At 35.4% G+C, this 23,919-nt stretch overlaps 1 protein-coding gene across 2 annotated transcripts in view; it reads right to left on the bottom strand.

Moving 5' to 3' along the window:
• The window catches only part of STRN (striatin), a 119,836-nt gene that overhangs the window by 38,217 nt on the left and 57,700 nt on the right, over positions 1 to 23,919 (bottom strand). Inside the window, exons 5-9 of one of the 2 annotated variants that reach the window (XM_032652587.1) lie at positions 16,457 to 16,624; positions 13,966 to 14,101; positions 10,904 to 11,039; positions 7,044 to 7,154; positions 3,423 to 3,566 (exon numbers count right to left, since the gene is read on the bottom strand). In XM_032652587.1, the coding sequence (XP_032508478.1) occupies positions 3,423 to 3,566; positions 7,044 to 7,154; positions 10,904 to 11,039; positions 13,966 to 14,101; positions 16,457 to 16,624 (695 nt within the window). The remainder of the gene's footprint in view (positions 1 to 3,422; positions 3,567 to 7,043; positions 7,155 to 10,903; positions 11,040 to 13,965; positions 14,102 to 16,456; positions 16,625 to 23,919) is intronic. The other variant, XM_032652588.1, reaches the window with a different exon arrangement.

The raw sequence follows: 23,919 nt of genomic DNA on the forward strand, positions 1-23,919 counted from the left end.
CACCCTCAGGACTTCAGCAGTTTACTGTAGGTATGTTATATTTCATTTAAAAAGATTTATTTCAAACAAGTTTTTTAAAAGTGTCCATTTGAGGGCTTCCCTGGTGGCGCAGTGGTTGAGAGTCCGCCTACCGATGCAGGGGACACGGGTTCGTGCCCCGGTCCCGGAAGATCCCACATGCCGCAGAGCGGCTGGGCCCGTGAGCCATGGCCACTGAGCCTGCGCGTCCGGAGCCTGTGCTCCGCAAAGGGAGAGGTCACAACAGTGAGAGGCCCACATACCGCAAAAAAAAAAAAAAAAAAAAGTGTCCATTTGAACACTTTTTATAAATGCAAATTACTCTGACAAGCCATCAGAGGTAGCTCTCTAAATAGTTTTCTACAGGTGGTTACTCTACTGATGACAAACATTTATGAGTTGATTAGATGAATTTAGTAGTTTAAACTGGCTGCTAAAGAAGTAAATTAACTTTTTTTTGAAAGAAACAATTTTATTAATCAGTATATGCAGAAAACAGATTTACAAGGTGTTTTTCAGTTTTACATTCAATCATATAATTTTAGATTCAACCATAAATATTTGTTGAAGAAATGAAAAAACAGTTATGTGCTTTTATAAATAGTAGTGGCAGGAACTCTACTCAAAATCCTTATAAGAACAAAGTAGAGTGTAAATTAATAAGACATTTTCAAATCACCATGCGATAAAGCTGCAATAATAAAAATGGGTTTTACCCAAACATACCATATATCCTATGACAGGTTCAAACAACTCTAAACATTTACTAATAAAAAGTGGGAATTATTTAATTTAGAACAGCACTTTTTATGCCAAAATTTCAACCAAATGATTCATGTGAGACTATGAGGCTAGGTCTTCAGCCAGGTGATTTTTTGTTTGTTTTGCTTTCATGTCTAATATTGCCAGATAACTTTGTTCAGGTGCGAAATAAAAATGGCTCTTCCCCCCAAAAAAGAAACTAAGATTTGTGGGATTTGGCCATACACATTGTGTGGGCTAATTTAACTAATGTTCTAGGAATGGCCAAGTAAAACCTGAAAACAAAGGAAGGCAACAACTGCTTCTACACACACCAGTGGCTAAGCCAGCAGACCTGAGGCCCAAAGAAAGAGAGCACCAATGGGCATAACTGTCATTGATTGATCTCTAAGAGACCTTAGAACTTTCAACTATAGGTCACATTTCTATCTGGTAACTAAACATTACTGGCTCTAATCAGCTTTTACAAAATAATTTAACTATGCCTCTTAAGTGTGGCACTGCCTTCTGAATCATTATGATAAAAATAAAGTAATAAACTTATACAGCACACACAAGCTACGGAAACTTTTTCTGAAACTGGACTGGAGACCAAGAAGCATCAGTCACAGGCAATGAAAGCTACAACATATTTCTTAAGTGCCTTTTCTATTTCTGAAAATCCTGCACTGAGGGGGAAGACTTAGGACCAATCTTACAGATCATAAGTTAGATATTCAATGCTTCAGTTCTAAGATTCTTAACATTTTTTTTTCCTATCAAGGGCACTTTCTTTGCTTTATATCATCCTTTTTTGTACATGTGTCATTTAGTACGTATTCTGCCTCTATTATTAGAATTCTGCAAAATGAAATCTCTGATAAAACTCTTTTGGAGTTATTAGAATAAGAGAAAAACTAACTTTTCTTCTTATCTAGACCTGACCTTAGAATAAATGAAATTGATTAAAATTCTCACATCTATAAGTGTCAACTGAATGAATATCCTAGTGAACAGCAAACATACCTATTGAGGCCTATGACTTCACATCTTAATTCAAAAGACACATGTCTACATCAAATAAATTGTTCACCTAGAATATAAAGGCGTAACGTGGTTTTTCATTATTTAACGTATGGAAAATGAATTCCCAGTATACTGTAATTAACTCTAACAAATAACTAACCATGTATGGTCAAACAGTTCACTGAAAAAGTATTCGGAACATGAAACTCTATTCATCAAGGTCCCGTCAGTTTATGTCTCTCTAAAACATAGCTGAATTTAAAGCCAAGAAAGAATAAAACGTACGATTTTTCTGTGGCTTTTTCCCAGGTTGTTTTGTTCATTAAATAATAATGTGAAGAGGCATATCCACTGCAAATAATTACAATACTTAAATTCAAGGAAATTTTAAAAAATAAAATTTGAAGTATATTCATTAAGATTACTTTTATGTCATTCTGGACTTTCAGCTAATGTAAATATATATATTTTAAAATCAATTTACACATATACATTTATAAATAGATACATCAGAACTTAAAAGACAGAAAACTGTATTTATATACCATAAGACTGTACTGTAAAAAACTGGGAACAACCTAAATATCCAAAAGGGGCGGACTTCCCTGGTGGCGCAGTGGTTAAGAATCCACTTGCTAATGCATGGGACATGGGTTTGAGCCCTGGTCCGGGAGGATCCCACATGCCGTGGAGCAATTAAGCCCGTGCGCCACAACTACCGAGCCTGCGCTCTGGAGCCCGTGAGCCACAAATGCTGAGCCCACGTGCTGCAACTGCTGAGCCCGTGTGCCTGGAGCCCGTGCTCCACAACAAGAGAAGCCACCGCAATGAGAAGCCTGCACACCACAGTGAAGAGTAGCCCCTGCTTGCCAGAACTAGAGAAAGCCTGTGCACAGCAACGAAGACCCAATGCAGCCAAAAATAAATACATAAATAAAATTATATATATATATATATATATATATATATATATACACACACACACACACACACACATATATAATTATTTTAAAAGGGGGGAATGGTTAAGAATAAAGTCTAAAATAGAATAATCTTAAAATTACAATTATGAAGATTATTTTTATGATTTCATACAAATAAATAAAATTGAATTATTCTACATGGTGACTATAACTCTGCAAAAAGTATATGCACATAGACAAGGACTGAAAGAGAACAAGAAAAAACAGAAAGTAGAAAATGTGACTAGACCTTCAGGTGTCTTTTTTCCCTTTTTCATTTGTAAATGATAAATTGCTTAAATATTTAAAAATATTTATGTGAGTCTCAAAGTAAACATTTACTATTTATAGTAATAATAATTTTAAGTAATTTTCTCATTGTTGGAATGGTATAATTAGAACTACCTGTGTACACACCAAATACATGGCTTCTGTGGCACTAGGGGATATTCTAAACTATAATTTAGAGTTGATTTTTAAGTTTATACATCTTTTTCAAATCTTAGAGATGACAGTTGGAATCAAACCCCCTTGAATGTAAGAAAGCCTACATATGGGGAGTACTACGTAGTTCAAACATTTGTAGAATAAAATTCTTCTCTTAGAGAGCCCTTTCTAATAATTTATATAAGTACATCCAAGTGCTTTTTGTGCTCTAGTGTCTAAAATACTTGCCTTCATCTGCCCTATTTATTTCATGTTCAGGAAGCCTGGAGCTGCTGGGTCTGGAAGGTGAACCCACAGATGGCTGCAATGAGGGAAGTTCATCAACATCTCTCAAATTAGCAAGCATATCTTGCAGTTTTGACCTATTGGGCCCTAGCCCCCAAAAAGGGAGGGAGAGAACAAAAAAGAGGAAATAGAATTATCCAACTGCATCAAAATGGAGTCATAAACCTTATATCTGCCAACATTCACCTTTAAAACTACCCTACTATATTATATTAAAAAGTAATTATTTTCTAAGTTTTCAAATTATTTTAAAAGTTTATTATTTCTTGAAAAAAATTGTGTTTTACATATATTTTTTAGATTAAGCTAATGGAATAACATCACTACTTGCATGAAAAATGCTCTTGTGCAATTTGGACCATTAAAAATAATATTCTATAATCCTTGTATACCGCTCTAAACGCAGACAGATGCCACAGACTGTGAAGCTACTGAGTACGTTGAATTAAACAATCACATTCTTTTTTGTTCGTTTATATTAAGTTGCATTCATTGCCTTACGTCCTGAAGCTATGGTATCTGAGGTGAAGTATCACACCCTGCCAATTACTTACCTGTACTTTGATGCTGCATTCTCCCACATCCCTGTTTTGATTGTTTTATATAGGATAGAGGCTGAAACAGATCTTCAGTAGTTTTTCCTGTTGTAAGTTTAATTAAGAATGGGAAAATCTTACCCATAGTCCATTATGTTTTTTTTCCTATACCAGCAAAGAATACAACTATTTTTAAGCAATTTTAACTACTACCTAGAAATATATTCTAAGACAGTATGATTGAAGAACACAATTTGACTGGAAATATTTCTACTAGACCATATTAAAAAGACTCAACTTCTTCCAATGGGTAACAGTTCAATTTTAAAAATACCCATGGTGGTTTATAAATTAATGCTCCATATATCAATTCAAAGCTTTCCTTCAGTTCTATTTTCATTTTAAGTCTTCACTCGTTCCCAGACTATCATTTTATCAAGATAACCTGAACTGATGATGATAAACAAAATGTGCTGAACATCAGTCTACAGTCCCTCTCTCTTCAGTGAAAGACATTAAAATTTCTCCTCCTAAAGAATCATTTTTCTTCACCATACTAAAAAGCTACGTGCCATATGCCTGAATAGTGATCAAGATCCCCAGGTCCAGGAAACCCAATAGCTTCTATTAGCAGGAATACTGTTCCAGTCAAATGGTGCAGTTTTAGACCTTAAATGCTAAATTCCAACTATAGTGATGCCTTGATATTTGACAAGAACCTAATAATAAATATAATAGTAGATGGATCCTACATAAGTCCTGGATACTTTTCCAACTCAAAGATCTTTTACATTTTAAGACATTCATTATTGTAGCATAATGGCTTAAATATATCAACTTTAAGTCAATCTGACGATTAAAATATTCTCCTTATTTCTTGTGTATGACAAATATTCCTTAAAATTTCAGTTTAACTGCTTTTATCATGGCTCTGAAAAGCCATAACAAACCATGTCTCACTATTGTTTAAGATTAAATTTTTATCAGTATTTTTTTTTGTTCTTCTGAGAATGCTTATTTTGTCCTTTTTTAATAACATTTTTATTGGAGTATAATTGCTTTACAATGGTGTGTTAGTTTCTGCTTTATAACAAAGTGAATCAGTTATACATATACATATGTCCCCACATCTCTTCCCTCTTGCGTCTCCCTCCCTCCCACCCTCCCTTCTAGCTGGTCACAAAGCACCGAGCTGATCTCCCTGTGCTATGTGACTGCTTCCCACTAGCTATCTATTTTACATTTGGTAGTGTATATATGTCCATATATGCACTACCACTCTCTCACTTTGTCCTAGCTTACCCTTCCCCCTCCCCGTGTCCTCAAGTCCATTCTCTAGTAGGTCTGAATCTTATTCCCGTCTTGCCCCTAGGTTCTTCATGACCTTTTTTTTTTTAGATTCCATAAATATGTGTTAGCATACGGTATTTGTTTTTCTCTTTCTGACTTACTTCACTCTGTATGACAGACTCTAGGTCCACCCACTTCACTACAAATAACTCAATTTCGTTCATTTTTATGGCTGAGTAATAGTCCATTGTATATATGTGCCATATCTTCTTTATCCATTCATCGACACACTTAGGTTGCTTCCATGTCCTGGCTATTGTACATGGAGCTGCAATGAACATTGTGGTACATGACTCATTTCGAATTATGGTTTTCTCAGGGTATATGCCCAGTAGTGGGATTGCTGGGTTGTATGGTAGTTCTATTTTTAGTTTTTTAAGGAACCTCCATACTGTTCTCCATAGTGGCTGTATCAATTTACATTTATTTTTTAATAAAAAGTATAAAACGTTCTTATGTTTTAATATTAAACCTTCCTCACTTGGATTTAATTTACATTGAGAAGGCATCAAATGTCATTATCTCTCAGTTACATAATGGTTGGTACAGTACTAACGTCAATAATGGCCACTGACTTTTTATCCATTAAAGCTAAATACTTGTAAATTCTAAGATATTTTAAATAATGATTTAGTATTTATCAGTAACTACTAGATTGTAAAAGAATGACTGGTCTTTGATAATCCCTAGCATCACTATAAAAAGAGAAAAAGAAAAGGCATATCCTTCCAGCCTTTTGCAATTTTAAACACATGCTTCACTCAAGTTGGATTTTAATCCTACTTTACACTACTTTAATATCCCAAAGGATGAAATTCCTATTGCCATAAAAGGGAGACCCATGTCCATACTGTCAATAACAGTGGTAACACAAGGAGATAGATAGTTCAGCCTTGCTCTCCTAAAAAGGTGTTTAAGATGGTTTTCAGGGATGTTTGAAAGCTTTTGTATTTCTATTTTAAATACTTAACTAGATCTATTGTTAAACTTTATTAATAATTTGAATAAGTTATATAGATATGATTCATAGGGCTAGAAATTTCATTTTAACTTCCATTTTTGATGTGGCACTCATTTTGTTGAAAAAAAAAAACAAACCTAATTGGTAATATTACAAATGAAATTGGCCAAAAATTTAAATTAGAAAAATAAATACTTAAAAAAAGTTGTGTATCTGACTCTGTGCCCTGTATAGAATATAGTGATGAGAGCAAATGAACTGTGTGTTATGAACACATAGAATATTCAGGGGTAGAAATTAACTTTCTTTCTGTCTCCAAGACTTAAAATTATAATAATTTTGGTGGCTTGTCAGAGTGTCAGTCACACTCAACGAGATTTAAAATTGTCAACAGTGAAAAACCATTACTGTAATTAAGCACATCTAATTTTAAAAATCAAATGATCAATATGTGTGAAAACATAGTTCCACATACTCATGACACTCTGGATTTATTACTGGAATATATTATAATTCCATAATTATACGCACAGCCTTTTTTTTTAAAGTTCATAATCAAACAGCTAACCATTTAATTTCAACCCCTGAGAACAAGTGAAAAGGAAAGAGGTCAGGAGCAGAAAAGAAAAAGAGTAAGTAGTTTTAGGAAAACATTGGAGAAAAAAATTGGGGGATATGAAAGAGGTACGATTTATAGATACAATGTTTTCCACTTACTCTTCACCCCCTTTTTCCCCTTTCTCTCCTTTTTGTATTGTTCCTTGAGTTTGGTAATTACTCCCTGGTCCACATTCCAAGCTTCGGGCATGAGACACTGGTCTTCCTTTTCTAAACAGAGTGAAACAAATGAAACAGCCTTTTTCAATAAAATATTGAACAATATTCAATAAAATATTGAACAGTGAATAGTAAATTCACTGTTATGTCAATGGATGGACATAACAACCATTTTCTTCATAGTAGCACTAATTTTAAGGTCATTACTTATTCATTAGATAGATACATGTCACATAAAATATAATATCCAAGAAACAAGTAATCAATTCAATTTCCTAGGTAATAATATCAAATCTCTCTTGAAATAGACATAGAAAAAAAAAATTCTGCAAGATTTGAGCTACTTATAGTATATTAAGCCCCAAAAGTCCATATTCAAGAACCCCTCATTTTCATCCCATTTTCTGAATTTCATTAGGATTGACTCACAAAAAACCCATTTCTTATTAAGTTATGTAATGAAAGAAGATTACGCATTTGTACAAAATAGTCTTCAATGATCTTTTCATTTCAAAAATTGTATATTTTTGGCATGTGTTTATCAGCAAATGATCATTTTTATTTTATAGGCTTTATAAATAGCACTTTGTAAACTTATTAATCAACCCAGCATTCAATATTTAAAACAATTAAGTGACCTGTTAATTTTAAAATATTTAAATCAGGAAACTGAGCTTCTAGTAAAAAAGAAATTCAATCAGTAATTTTCACTATTTCAGGAGTAGAAAATTTAAAGAGTAAATATGTTATATATTTTATACTTACTATAATATAATTTACTATATGCATATAATGTTATATAAGTGTTAGCTTAGAACACTCACTTGAATTCAAGACTCATACATATACCCAATTGCTTACTCTATATTTCTATTAGGAAGTCACAACTCAAACCAAACATACAAAAACCAAACTCTCAATCTTCCCCATCCAATCTGTTCCATCTACAGGGTTCCCCATCTTATTTGAAGGCAATTCCAGACTTCCATGTGATCAGACCAAAAATCTCCCTTTCTTCCAAACCCCACATCAAATATTTCAGGAAATACCGTTTTCCCTACCTTTAAAACACACCCAGAATCTGACCACTTCTCAGCAAATCCACTACTTCCCTAACCTCTGTCTCTTGCTAGAATTACTGCAAATGTTTTCCCACTCTCCCCTCCAAGTCTATGGCCAACACTGATTGCCCTGGGTAGTCTATTCTCAACACAGCAGCCAAAGTGATGCTTTAAAACAAAAGCTGGATCATGTCACCTTTCCAGCTCAAATCCTTCCCATGGTTCCCCATCTCACCAGTGGTCTACATAGCTCCACTTGATTTGATCATTTCTTACTACATTCCCCTCAGAATCACTCTGCTCCAGCCACTCTAGCTTCTTTGAAGTCCTCAAGCATACCAGGGCTACGGCTATCTTAGGGCATTTGCTCTGGTTTTCTTCTTCTTGAACACTCCTTCCCTGGATACCATGTGGCTAACTCCCTCATCAATGTTGTCTTTTGTTCAAATGTTACCCTCTCAATGGGCCTTACCATGACCAATCTATTTCATATTGTAACCTGTCCCACTCCACCTGACCCTGACCCCAGCACTCTCTATCCCACTTACTCTGTTCTACTGTTTTCTATTTCCCATAGCATTTATCATATTCTGACATACTATGTCATTTATCATGTTTGTCTCTTACTGCTATATCCTGTTAGTAGAATGTAGGACCACAGGGGTAGGGATCTTCACCTAGAAGACTTGATACATAGAAGGCACGTGATCAATATTTGTTCAGTGATTGGAATAAACCAAAATGAACCAGAATAAACAGAAATCTGTCTATTTTTATCAAGTTTCAATCCACAGTTTAAAAAACAGATAATTGGGTCTCTGAATATAAACTCAACATTTTTATTGAGTTTTTATAGGCTAAACATTTTTATAGATCTAACTACCAATATATTCTACTAACAACAGTAGAAACAGTCTACGTTTTTCAGAAAGTCTAACGATTTTTAAATTTTCATCAATCACATCTTAATAATAAATTAAACTGAGTTGGCTCTTGCATCCTAGAATGTCTTCAGTTTTTTAAAGTAAAAATTTAGCTATATCATACTCTTAACTAGGTGTCATACTGATAACAACAGTAACGGAAGATCACAGGAGAACTGTGGTAAAATCTATTTGCTTGTGAGAAACTAAGGAGATTCTTAGCATAAGCACAGTAACTTTTTTTAGGGGTATGAGGAACGGATAAAGGAAGCCCTTAAAGTGATTTAAATGCCCATTCAACTAAACAGGATTTGCAATCTAGTTTTGTTAATTGATTAAAAGTGAAATGACTTGAATTTGAATTATAAAATCCTTAACACATACAAGGCCAAACTTCTGGTAAAGAAACCTTCAGTCAACTGAAAAATTCCATTCACTCATACTCACAAACAGAAATGTCCAAGACACTACTAAAGAGTGAGACAGCTCAGATGTGGGAACAGTCACTCATTTTCACCAGTAAATTCATAGCAGGTTACAGACCTGTATCACATAATACTCTGGGCCATGACTCACACCTTAAAGCAAAGGAAGTTATGAAGGGACAATGCAGCTGTCTTTGGAGAAAAATGAATCCCAATTACCCTTGCAATAAGACTGGCAAAGAAAAGGCCAACTATCATTTATACAGATGTGTGACTCCTCAGAGAATGACCTCAGTGTAGCACGGTGGATCTAACTATATTGGAAGAATTGTTGCCTAAAATATCTAAATAACTTGATACATAAGCTCAGTAAGGAATAAGACAGGAGAGAGATTCGTTTTACTTTAACTTCCCCTGGTTTCCAAACTTTGTTCTGTTGGGGAAAAAGAAAAAGCCAGTCACTAAATAGCCATTATATTCTTCAATGACTAAGTAATTATCCCAAATAATTCTTCAAATATTTACCACAAAAAAAGGAAAAGAAGTGGCATTATTGCTATCAGAGTCCCTGAAGGTAAAGCCTCAAGGAAAAATTAAGATAGTTACTGTTTCCCTAACCTTATCTGTCTTTAAAGTACATAGACTGTAAGCCAAGGGAATCCTGGAATTCTTCAACCTCAGAAGAAAATTTTCTCATTCTCAGTATCTACATGCCTTCTCTCTGTCTGTCTCTCTCCTTCTCTCACACACACACACATACACACACCTGACAGAACTGATCACTTTTGAAGAATTTATCACAATCCTACCTTACTGATAGGACAATTCATTTCCAAACGCCTAGAATGATCTGTGCTGTAGAAGTTTTCCCTAAAATACTTGTTTGAACTCTTACTAGATGTTTAAAATATTAAATTTGTTTAGAACCATTTGTGCAAAAAAATTCTATGCCTTGTACAAAATGATGAAACTTGACTAAAATGAATGAATAACTACAACTTTTTAACTTATACTTCTTTTTGCACAGAAAACGCCAGAGATGAGATCTCTAAAATCCTCTACTACATTCTCATACTCAATTTCCACAAAATCTATATTTGCAAGTTCTACTGTCTAGGTAGAAAACAGAGAACATTCTATATATGAATTCAAATTATTTTCATACTGTATTGCTTATGTTAAAAGATGAGGTAACTAGTTGTACAACCTTCTTTAAGCACACACACACATACCCTGGAAAAAAGGTGACAATAGAAAAGAGTCCACAGAATGTTCAACATTTCAACATTACAAGAGATTTAAAATGTTCTTCAAGATGTTGCCCTCCTAGTAAAATATTAGTTTCGTTCATCTACATAACATCTCTAGTTGGATCCAGTATGCTTCCTTACCCCAGTCTGTTCCATCGCCTGCACTTCTGGATTCATTGTCTCCTTCTTCTGATGTAACCAAAAAGTCAAACTCCTTTAGAGCTTCTTTTGTATCTCGATCTTCACTGCTATCAGGCAATACTTTTTTCCTAACAATCTAATGAAAAAAACATGCTGAATTAAAATATTAGGATATATTATGGGATTAATTTAAGTAAAGAAGACAATATCCTTTTACCACTGAATGAGAAAACCCAATTATTTTCTTCAGAAAATGCATCTTTGTTGTGTTAAATAACTGTAATACCTATCCAATTCAGTAGAAAACACAGATGTCATTTTAAAAAGATATACATTATATATTTTAAAGTAGTGATTTAAACTTTGTTAAATGATGGCTTGTTTGTTTTAAATAAACAAATGGAATCATATATTGAAAACACTGGAATATAAGACATGCATTTAAATTACAGATAGAGGAAAAATGTCCCTGACATACTGTACTATGAGAACCACAACCAAATCTTACATTTCTTGGATGCAGTCTGTGCAGCGAGCAGATATTCTAATCTAACCAAAGAAAGAAATACTTCATAAAACATTGCAAGAGTTTTTCAGAATATAACCATGATAAATTTTAACTCTAGTATATCATTCCCTTACAAAAGCTAAAATCACAAAAGCTACAAACTCAGAAATGCATGCCACAAGATTGAGAAGGTATTCTGTGGGGCAGGGGGAACAATGCCCATTATTATTTCTACTGTCCCAACCTTGCATCAATTTCCTCTAATAATTGTCTATATATTCAAAGTTTTCTTCAAATATTGATCTTTTAGAGACATAATCTAGATTTAATAGCAAATCTGACAAGGGCCATTATGTCTCATTTTTATACATTTAGAAATATCTCTGGAATCATAAGGTGAAGAGATCAAACATGAGAAAAGAGAAGGAGATGGGGAGGAGGAAAATGACCCAGAGTGTAATGCAAAGAAAAATCAAACTCCAATACAGGGCAAAGAACAAGAAAGGACAATGAACATATATAGCTTTTTGAAGAAAATGCCTGTAGAAAATAGACTTAACACAACCAACAGCTACTAAGAGCCTTATGTTTCTGTATTTTCTTAGTTGAATCTATTGAACTATTTTTGATTAAAGAAATAAAATAACATTTTAAGAATCTGCTTGTTCTACTAAACATTTTAACAGCACAATTTTCAGCCATTCTCTCTCTATACAGCACTGCAATAAATCTTCTAAGTCCTGCTTATACATTGCTACATAGAGTTAGATTTTTAAAGTCTTTTGGCATGTAGCTATTATACTGCAGCTGTGAAAATCAATGTAATATATAATAAAAATTAGCAAAACTATTATAAAGAAACCAATTATTTGTTTAGAAATATTTTTCTAAAGGAAAAACTAGAAAAATTTTTGGGTCCAATATTTAAATGGGGTTAAGTATGCTTATATTAGCTGTGCCTTCATTGCTTGGTCACAGAATTGCTATGATCTGCACTAACTGGAGGTCAAGATATTTATGAATTCGATTATTTAAAAAGAAACCAGTTTACAGTTAGGAATTTCTATTAAGACCACACTTGATAGTTATAATAAACAGCTTATAGATTTTTTAATATTTACACTGATATAACGACTAACAACAAAACTTAAAGCATCATAATTAGCTATTATTTAACCACTGAGTTATGAATAACGTATTCTGATGGAAAAATAGTATCTCAGTACAGTCATCCCATAGAAATCACAAGTCAGCACAGAATTTCCAAATGATTACGACAGAGAAAAGTTATCATACAAGTTTCGGCATTTTCTTTTACTACAGTATATTTAAACATGTGCTATAACTACTTGTTTGAATAATAAAAAGAGGGAGTAACTATGTGAAGTTCAAACAATATCCATGGCAGGGCTGTATTAGCACAGTACTACCGAATAGTGGCCCAGGGAAACATTAATCAGGAAGTAGTAAATTGAGTGTCTCTGATGAAAGCAGAGGACATAAAGAGAACAGAGAAATTACACTTAGAAAGCACTTTATAGTTAAACATATCATTTTCATACATAGTGTTTCATTTATTCCTCACAAAATACTCTGGGGATAAGATGGTTATTTATTAGAATCCCCATTTTACAAACTGAAAAACTAAGCCTGAAGGATTAAGAAGCACAGATAATTAGTGACAGAACTGGGACTTTAGCCCAAGGCTTTGACTCGTTCCAGTCTGCTTTATTTACACTACCTTACTTTCTCCTCCCTCTTCTTAAATAAATGTGAAGGAGGAAATGTGAACACTCTCCTAAACAGAGAAGCACACCCTCATCTCTTACTTAAAAGAAGGAGAAGGAGAAAGACTGAGAAGGAAGGAGAAGAGGGAATATGAAGAGAGAAAGAAAAGAGGGGAGAGGTTAAAAAGGGGAGAGGGTAGAAGAGAATAGAATAAAGAAGGGAAGAGAAGGGAGAATTTAGATACCTCTTATTCCAGGACTCTACCATGGAAACAGTAAACTTACAAAAATCTAAACAAAACCACAGAATAACCCTAAACAAGTTTGGAGAAATCTAATGGAAGAGTTCTGAAAACGTGTAGAACTTGCCTACCAAAGCAACCCTGACATGAGAAACAAAAACCACACCGATTAGAGTTGACGCCAGTCACCATCAGGCACCATAATGGGTCTGTCAGTTCTATTGTCTTATAGCACCAAAAACAATGCATTGTTATAACACACATTTACCATGTTCACTAACCCTACAAAAATGTTGAAATGTTTAATGAATTAACAAAAAGCTAATGAATGAAGGCCCATAAGAAAAAGCTGCTATACTAAAAAGTCTTGAATTTGAAATCAATACAAAAACTTTTAGATTAAATTTCTCCAAACTTATGGGGAATATAGATTAAATTTCCCCAAATTTATGGGGAATTTAGATTAAATTTCCCCAAACTTTTTTTTTTATGGAAAAACAAAGTTAAGGGTTGAATTTGAAGGGTATGGATTAAAGTATGCATAATGGTCCCTAAAAATATTTATATCTGAGTTATTCAACTCACCGTTGAAGTATCAATGATGCTTTTCTCTCTTCCATCAATGTCATCATCTTCATCTTCATCACTGAAATCTGCAGCTGCACTTTCAAGGAATTTAAAATTATCCAGCACGGAGGCAGAATCTGTTAACTCAGATTTTCTGGTTTAAAACATATACACCTTGCTCAGTTAATTTTTTAAACTCGACATAAGAATTAATCCATGATATACAGCACTAACTTCTGTTTATATTGTATTATGACACCCCCAAATCATATTATGATCTACACTGATTCTTATCTATTACATTTCCATGGATTTTAACTGGAAAAGCAATATAGGAAGGAAGTGCCTACTCTTTTTTTTTTTTTTTTTTTGGCGGTACGTGGGCCTCTCACTGTTGTGGCCTCTCCCGTTGCGGAGCACAGGCTCCAGACGCGCAGGCTCAGCGGCCATGGCTCACGGGCCCAGCCACTCCACGGCATGTGGGATCTTCCCGGACCGGGACACGAATCCGTGTCCCCTGCATTGGCAGGCAGACTCTCAACCACTGCGCCACCAGGGAAGCCCTGCCTACTTTTTTAAAAGTACTTTGCAATCATATCTACTACTTAGATTAATGGCAATCCAATATAAAGAACTCCCCCTTCTGATCCACTATTATGTTGATTTTTAAGCCAACCTTAATGCATTTCTTTTAAAAATATTTTTCTTATTATCTCTACCTGTTTTTTTTCTATTTCTTTTCCTCTCTGCAACTCTTCCTCTGACACAGAAGTTTCCATAACTAAGAAAATAACTAGTAAACACATCATTTTTCTCTGATGCAATCTTGCATTTCTGAACAGTTAAAGAGTTGAAAAAAGCAAAGTGTGCATAAAGTTACTAAAAACAATATTTTAGTCAAATTAATATTACTACAAAACTTGATCCTGTTGGTTAAACCTTTTCGAAACGATTGACTTTTCAAATATGTTAAGATTTTATTTTAGTTCCCTCTAAAGAATTTTAACAAAAAATTTCTTAATGGCCAGAACAGAATGATTTCTCTCATTAGGAAATGTTATAGATAAGAAGACATTTTCCTGAAAAAATTTAGCCACAACTATGGGCAAAATTCTCAAAACAGATAAATCTTAAATTTCAAATCTGCTCAGAGCTACGTTTTTGTTTTTTTCCAACCTATGCTCCATCCCTATAGAAGTCAGATTCAGAATAATACCTTTATCAGTTTCAAAAGAGAGGTCAAGGCCAAAACACAAGACAACTAGAGTGGTCTTTCCTGAGGGTCTTTATAATAATTTGAGCTAATTCATTAGGTAAAAATATAACCAGGATTAATGCCTACATTGTCTATTTCCACACAGAGAATCTACATCTTACATTTATTAAAACAAGTTATATAGTCTTAACTATTAATGAATACATTTAAGAAGGCTCCAGTGACATTTGTTTATAAAAGTCGTATTTTTAAACCTTTACCTAAACCCCATAATTTTAGTTTATGTTCCAAATAACAGAAACTATGTTCTCACTAGAAAATGTATAGAGCTCAATTAAAACCATCCTTCCAGGGCTTCCCTGGTGGCGCAGTGGTTGAGAGTCTGCCTGCCGATGCAGGGGACACGGGTTCGTGCCCCGGTCTGGGAGGATCCCACGTGCCGCGGAGCGGCTGGGCCCGTGAGCCATGGCCGCTGGGCCTGCGCGTCCGGAGCCTGTCCTCCGCAACGGGGGGGGCCACAGCAGTGAGAGGCCCGCGTAACGCATAAAAAAAAAAAAAAAAAAAACCATCCTTCCAGCCTAAACATGAGTTAAAATAAAGTAACATCATACTCGGACTTTCAAAGAATCTTTGGCTTTTTATTTCTTTAAGAATTTAGCTTTTTATTTCTTTAAGAATCATGTCAACTTTTTTCAATAAAGAAGAATCTCCTTATTTAACTGTCCATGTTCATTTTAAGCAGAATTACATATAATTGTATGATACATGATCCAAAAAGCAAAAAACAATTTCTGCTACTGAATTCTTCATTCTATTGAAAAATATATACTTGAAATAGATACTTTTCAAGGGGAAGATGAGTAACAGCATTACTAGATACATGAAAGTGGTTAAGAAAAGGTTTACATCAAAAGAATTAAGTATTTATATGATTTCTGCGTCACCAGGAATGAAATTTCACTCGTACTGATTTGAAGTGATTTCCAAATAAGATCTTTTATGAAGTTCTAATAGTGACTGAGCTTCAAGATATTAAAATCTATATTAAATCCATAAATTGCAATTAAAAAATCTTAAATAAAAATATTCTTAAAGTAATCATAAATAATAACTCTAATCCCTATGGTGTTATCTACTACCAAATAAAATTTTAATTTTCTTATTAAACTTTATCATTAAATTACTTCTGTAGCAGTATCTAAAAGTACAAGTATCACAAGTGTCACCCATAAGCCAAAAACATTAATAAGAACTAAAACTACAGCCAAACCACTTTCCAGACAAAATACTTACCCAATCATTGCTGTCTCTTTAACTTCAGCCTCTGTGCCATTTATAACTGAGTCCTGATTTTTGTCATCTTCCCTGTCAGTGACATCACTTGAAAAGCCCAACAAAGCTCGCACTCGTTTGGATTTCACATCTAGAATAGTATCTGTGTAACCCACCTCCTGTAGATACCTGCGTGTGAAGAGGATCTTTACAATTCAGTCATATCGGAATCAGTATTCTATTACTGAATATGTAAATAAAAACATTTCTTTAAATTCATATGCCTGCATAAGACTTAACAGTACAGTACTATGCTAGTAAGACTTGCTAATAAATAATCTTCCAGCTGCAGATGGAGCTGTCTCTTGCAGTACCAGCCTCTATGGTCACTGAGAAAAATCAAAGAACTATACAATACACCATTCATTTATCATAAGAAGAAGCTATTCCTTAATATACCTAATGGCACATTCTTTCTTCTAGGCAGGGCTGGAGTAAACTCACTCTCAGATTCTACTGAATTACTATTTTATAATAGTAACTACAATAACCAATAGTCTTTTTACACTTCTGATATTAAACTATCATTGGATAAATTGAAATCTAGAGAGAAAGTTTCTAGCATATATCTCTATGACATACAAAGTTTCTAGCATGTATGGTTTCCTCCATGACATAAAAAAGACAGTATATTCCAAAGAGTCACTTCCACAGAAGGGAAGCTTCTATCCTGACGACAGCTCTAAAATAAAAATAGACCACAACTCAATTGTGGGATGTGAGATGAGTGGGTCTCCAGGGGTGTGTGTGCTGCAGAGAGGCAGCAGCATAGAAAACAGAGAATAGGCTTTGTATGGAGAGTTACACCTGGGTTCAAAGCCCATTTCTTCCACCTTCTTCCTGTGTAACATTAATTCTCCTGAACCTCAGTTTTCCTTCTCCTAAAAGAGACACACCTAGAACAGTGTCTGGCATATAGAAGGCGCTCAGTATCTATTAACAACAAAGATGACCAAAAAAGATGAAAAGTGGTAGTGGCAAGAACATGAAAAAGGCAAATGCCACTAATAATGTCATTAATAAACATGATAGACAAATGTCTACCATTAACTTACAAGCATTAACTTAGAGGTAAGTATCAAGTCTATGAGATGAAAGAGAAAACAAAGATCAATAAGATAACCAGTCTGATCTAAGATCACTTTTATTAAGAGTTATTATAGGTCAAAGAGATACCTCACAAAGACATGTAACCAAAATGGAATAAATGTATCCTATCAAGTCAAGGTACTCATTTTTCAATCCTATCCAGTATCTATAGAAAATTTTTGATTAAAATTTGGATAGTAAATTTCAAAAGTTCCCGATTTTAATCAGTTGGTTCTTGCAAACAAACACAAAGGTATTATGCTTTTCTATTTTTAACAAATAATACTTGATACATAACTCACTTTGGCAACAAAATCACATTACATATAACCGTTTCCAAAACTGCTCATTCCATAGATAAGTTGGCTTTACTAAATAGTTACTTCTTTATTCATTAATAAAATGTCACCTTTGAGAGGCAGATTACGAGTCTTTTAAAAGATATTTCTTGGATTGCTCACTATGATAACCACTTGTCATTAAAAAAAACAAAATCAGCACTTTAAGAACTTATTTATTTATAAAAGGAAACTGCATAAATCACATTTAAGACCAAAGTGAAAACCCATTTATTAAATAGTAATGAAGTCTCTGGAGACTAAATTCAGCTGGAGACGGAACTCACTGGAGACTGGAGCTCATGAGGGCCTTTGGGATGACTGTGGTTCAAGTTTATAAAATTTTATTATATGGTTCACCGCTGTACTTACTATGAGGAAAGCAGAGTAAAGTTGGAAAAAAATCTAGTAACTTTGAAAAACAGACCGGAGGAGCGACTGGTTCAAGATGATGGAGTAGAAGGACGTGAGCTCACTCCCTCTTGCAAAGAGCACCAGAATCCCAACTAACTGCTGAACAGTCATCAAGAGGAAGACACTGGAACTCACCAAAAAAGATACCCCACATCCAAAGACAAAGGAGAAGCCGCAGTGAGACGGTAGGAGGGGCGCAATCACAATAAAATCAAATCCCACAACCGCTGGGTGGATGACTCACAAACTGGAGAACAATTACACCACAGAAGTCCACCCACTGGAGCGAACATTCTGAGCCCCACATCAGGCTTCCCAAACTGGGGGTCAAGCGAAAGGAGGAGGAATTCCCAGAGAATCAGACTTTAAAGGCTAGCGGGATTTGATTGCAGGACTTCGACAGGACTGGAGGAAACAGAGACTCCACTCTTGGAGGGCACACACAAAGTAGTGTGCATGTCAGTACCCAGGGGGAAGGAGCAGTGACCCCACAGGAGACTGAACCAGACCTGCCTGCTAGTGTTGGAGGGTCTCCTGCAGAGGCAGGGGGTGGCTGTGGCTCACCGCAGGGACAAGGACACTGGCAGCTAAAGATCTGGGAAGTACTCCTTGGCATGAGCCCTCCAGAGTCCACCCTTAGCCCAACCAAAGAGCCAGGCAGGCTCCAGTGCTGGGTCACCTCAGGCCAAATAACCAACAGGGAGGGAATGCAACCCCACCCAACAGCAAACAAGGAAGTTAAAGTTTTACTGAGTTGTTCCCACCAGAGCAAACCCAGCTCTACACACCACCAGTCCCTCCCATCAGGAAGCTTGTGCAAGCCTCTTAGGTAGCCTCATCCACCAGAGGGCACACAGCAGAAGCAAGAACCACAACCCTGCAGCCTGTGGAACGAAAACCACATTCAAAGAAAGACAGACAAAATGAAAAGGCAGGGGCTTCCCTGGTGGTGCAGTGGTTGAGAGTCCGCCTGCCGATGCAGGGGACATGGGTTCGTGCCCCGGTCCGGGAAGATCCCACATGCCGCAGAGCGGCTGGGCCTGTGAGCCATGGCCACTGAGGCTGCGTGTCCGGAGCCTGTGCTCTGCAGCCGGAGAGGCCACAACAGCGACAGGCCCGCATACCGCAAAAAAAAAAAAAAGGAAAAAGAAAAGGCAGAGGGCTATGTTCCCGATGAAGGAACAAGATACAAACCCAGAAAAACAATGAAATGAAGTGGAGATAGGCAAATTTCCAGAAAAAGAATTCAGAATAATGATAGTGAAGATGATCCAGGAACTCAGAAAAAGAATGGAGGCAAAGATCAAGAAGATGTAAGAAATGTTTAACAAAGACCTACAAGAATTAAAGAACAAACAAACAGAGATGAACACTACAATAACTGAAATGAAAAACATACTAGAAGGAATCAATAGCAGAATAACTGAGGCGGAAGAACAGACAAGTGACCTGGAAGACAGAATGGTAGAATTCACTGCCGCAGAATACAGTAAAAAAAAGAATGAAAAGAAATGAAGACAGCCTAAGAGACCTCTGGGACAACATTAAATGCACCTACATTCGCATTATAGGGGCCCCCAAAGGAGAAGAGAGAGACAAAGGACTCAAGAAAATATCTGAAGAGATTATAGTCAAAAACTTCCCTAATATGGGAAAGGAAATAGCCACCCAAGTCCAGGAATTGCAGAGAGCCACAGGCAAGAAAAATCCAAGGAGAAACATGCCGAGACACATAGTAATCAAACTGACAAAAATTAAAGACAAAGAAAAATTGTTCAAAGCAACAAGAGAAAAATGACAAATAACATACAAGGGAACTCCCATAAAGTTAACAGCTGACTTCTCAGCAGAAACTCTACAAGCCAGAAGGGAGTGGCATGATATACTTAAAGTGATGAAAGGGAAGAACCTACAACCAAGATTACTCTACCCAGCAAGGATCTCATTCAGATTCAACGGAGAAATCAAAACCTTTACAGACAAGCAAAAGCTAAGAGAATTCAGCCCCACCAAACCACCTCTACAACAAATGCTAAAGGAACTTCTCTAAGTGGGAAACACAAGAGAAGAAAAGGACCTACAAAAACAAACCCAAAACAATTAAGAAAATGGTAACAGGAACATACATATCGATAATTACCTTAAATATGAACGGATTAAATGCTCCAACCAAAAGACACAGGCTTGCTGAATGGATACAAGAACAAGACCCATCTATAAGCTGTCTACAAGAGACCCACTTCAGACCTAGGGACACACAGACTGAAAGTGAAGGGATGCAAATGATATTCCACGCAAATGGAAATCAAAAGAAAGCTGGAGTAGCAAAACTCATATCAGATAAAATAGACTTTAAAATAAAGAATGTTACAAGAGACAAGGAAAGACACTACATAATGATCAAGGGATCAATCCAAGAAGAAGATATAACAATTATAAATGCACCCAACATAGGAGCACCTCAATACATAAGGCAACTGCTAACAGCTATAAAAGAGGAAATCGACAGTAACACAATAATAGTGGGGGACTTTTACACCTCACTTACACTAATGGACAGATCAACCAGACAGAAAATTAATAAGGAAACACAAGCTTTAAATGACACAATAGATCAGATAGATTTAATTGATATTTATAGGACATTCCATCCCAAAACAGCAGATTACACTTTCTTCTCAAGTGCACATGGAACATTCTCCAGGATAGATCACATCTTGGGTCACAAATCAAGCCTCGGTAAATTTAAGAAAACTGAAATCATATCAAGCATCTTTTCCGACCACAATGCTATGAGATTAGAAATAAGTTACAGGGGAAAAACGCAAAAATACAAACACAGGGAGGCCAAACAATACGTTACTAAATAACCAAGAGATCACTGAAGAAATCAAAGAGGAAATCAAAAAATACCTGGAGACTAATGACAACGAAAACACAACGATCCAAAAACCTATGGGATGTAGCAAAAGCAGTTCTAAGAGGGAAGTTTAGAGCAATTCAATCTCACCTCAAGAAACAAGAAAAATCTCAAGTAAACAATCTAACCTTACACCTAAAGGAACTAGAGAAAGAAGAACAAACAAAACCCGAAGTTAGCAGAAGGAAAGAAATCATAAAGATCAGAGCAGAAGTAAATGAAATAGAAACAAAGAAAACAATAGCAAAGATCAATAAAATTAAAAGCTGGTTCTGTGAGAAGATAAAATTGATAAATCATTAGCCAGACTCATCAAGAGAGGGAGAAGACTCAAATCAATAAAATTAGAAATGAAAAAGGAGAAGTTACAACAGACACCACAGAAATACAAACCATCCTAAGAGACTACTACAAGCAACTCTATGCCAATAAAATAGACAACCTGGAAGAAATGGACAAATTCTTAGAAAGGTATAACCTTCCAAGACTGAATCAGGAAGAAATAGAAAATATGAACAGACCAATCACCAGTAATAAAATTGAAACTATGATTTAAAATCTTCCAACAAACAAAAGTCCAGGACCAGATGGCTTCACAGGTGAATTCTATCAAACATTTAGAGAAGAGCTAACACCCATCCTTCTCAATCTCTTCCAAAAAATTGCAGAGGAAGAACACTCCGAAACTCATTCTATGAGGCCACCATCACCCTGATACCAAAACCAGACAAAGATACTACAAAAAAAGAAAATTACAGACCAATATCACTGATGAATATAGATGCAAAATCCTCAACAAAATACTAGCAAACAGAATCCAACAACACATTAAAAGGATCATACACCATGATCAAGTGGGATTTATCCCAGGGATGCAAGGATTCTTCAATATACGCACATCAATCAATGTGACAAACCATATTAACAAACTGAAGAATAAAAACCATATGATAATCTCAATAGATGCAGAAAAAGCTTTTGACAAAATTCAACACCCATTTACGATAAAAACTCTCCAGAAAGTGGGCATAGAGGGAACCTACCTCAACATAATAAAGGCCATATATGACAAACCCACAGCAAACATTCGCAATGGTGAAAAACTGAAAGCATTTCCTCTAAGATCAGGAACAAGACAAGGATGTCCACTCTCGCCACTATTATTCAACATAGTCCTAACCATGGCAATCAGAGAATAAAAAGAAATAAAAGGAATCCAAATCGGAAAAGGAGAAGTAAAATTGTCACTGTTTGCAGGTGACATGATACTATACATACAGAATCCTAAAGATGCCACCAGAAAACTACTAGAGCTAATCAATAAATTTGGTAAAGCTGCAGGATACAAAATTAATGCACAGAAATCTCTTGCATTCCTATACACTAACAACAAAATATCAGAAAGAGAAATTAAGGAAACAATCCCATTCACCACTGCAACAAAAAGAATAAAATAACTAGGAATAAACCTACCTAAGGAGACAAATGACCTGTATGCAGAAAACTATAAGACATTGATGAAAGAAATCAAAGATGACACAAACAGATGGAGAGATATACTATGTTCTTGGATTGGAAGAATCAATATTGTGAAAATGACTATACTACCCAAAGCAATCTACAGAGTCAATGCAATCCCTATCAAACTACCAATTGCATTTTTTACAGAACTAGAACAAAAAATCTAACATTTGTATGGAGACACAAAAGACCTCAAATAGCCAAAGCAATCTTGAGGGAAAGAAATGGAGCTGGAGGAATCAGACTCCCTGACTTCAGACTATACTACAAAGCTACAGTAATCAAGACAGTATGGTACTGGCACAAAAACAGAAATATAGATCAATGGAAGAGGATAGAAAACCCAGAGATAAACCCACACACCTATGGTCAACTAATGTATGACAAAAGAGGCAAAGATATACAATGGAGAAAAGACAGTCTCTTCAATAAGTGGTACTGGTTAAACTGGACAGCTACATGTAAAAGAATGAAATTAGAACACTCCCTGACACCATACACAAAAATCAACTCAAAATGGATTAAAGACCGAAATTTAAGACACAGCACTATAAAACCCCTACAGGAAAACACAGGAAGAAGCCTCGTTGATATAAATCACAGCAAGATCTTCTTTGACCCACCTCCTACAGTAATGGAAATAAAAACAAAAACAAGCAAATGGGACCTAATGAAACTTGAAAGCTTTTTTACAGCAAAGGAAACTATAAACAAGATGAAAAGACAACCCTCAGAATGGGAGAAAATATTTGCTAACAAATCAACAAAGGATTAATCTCCAAAATATATAAACAGTCCACGCAGCTCAATATTAAAAAAACAAACAACCCATTCCAAAAATGGGCAGAAGACCTAAACAGACTTTTCTCCAAAGAAGACATACAGATGGCCAAGAGGCATATGAGAAGCTGCTCAACATCACTAATCATTAGAGAAATGCAAATCACAACTACAATGAGGTATCACCTCACACTGGTCAGAATGGGCATCATCCGAAAATCTAGAAACAGCAAATGCTGCTGAGGGTGTGGGAAAAAAGGAACCCTCTTGCACTGTTGGTGGGAATGTAAACTGATACAGCCACTATGGAGAAGAGTATGGAGATTCCTTAAAAAACTAAAAATAGAATCACCATATGACTC

This window comes from Phocoena sinus, chromosome 13 (genome assembly GCF_008692025.1).
Source record: "Phocoena sinus isolate mPhoSin1 chromosome 13, mPhoSin1.pri, whole genome shotgun sequence".
Classification (NCBI taxonomy): domain Eukaryota; kingdom Metazoa; phylum Chordata; class Mammalia; order Artiodactyla; family Phocoenidae; genus Phocoena; species Phocoena sinus.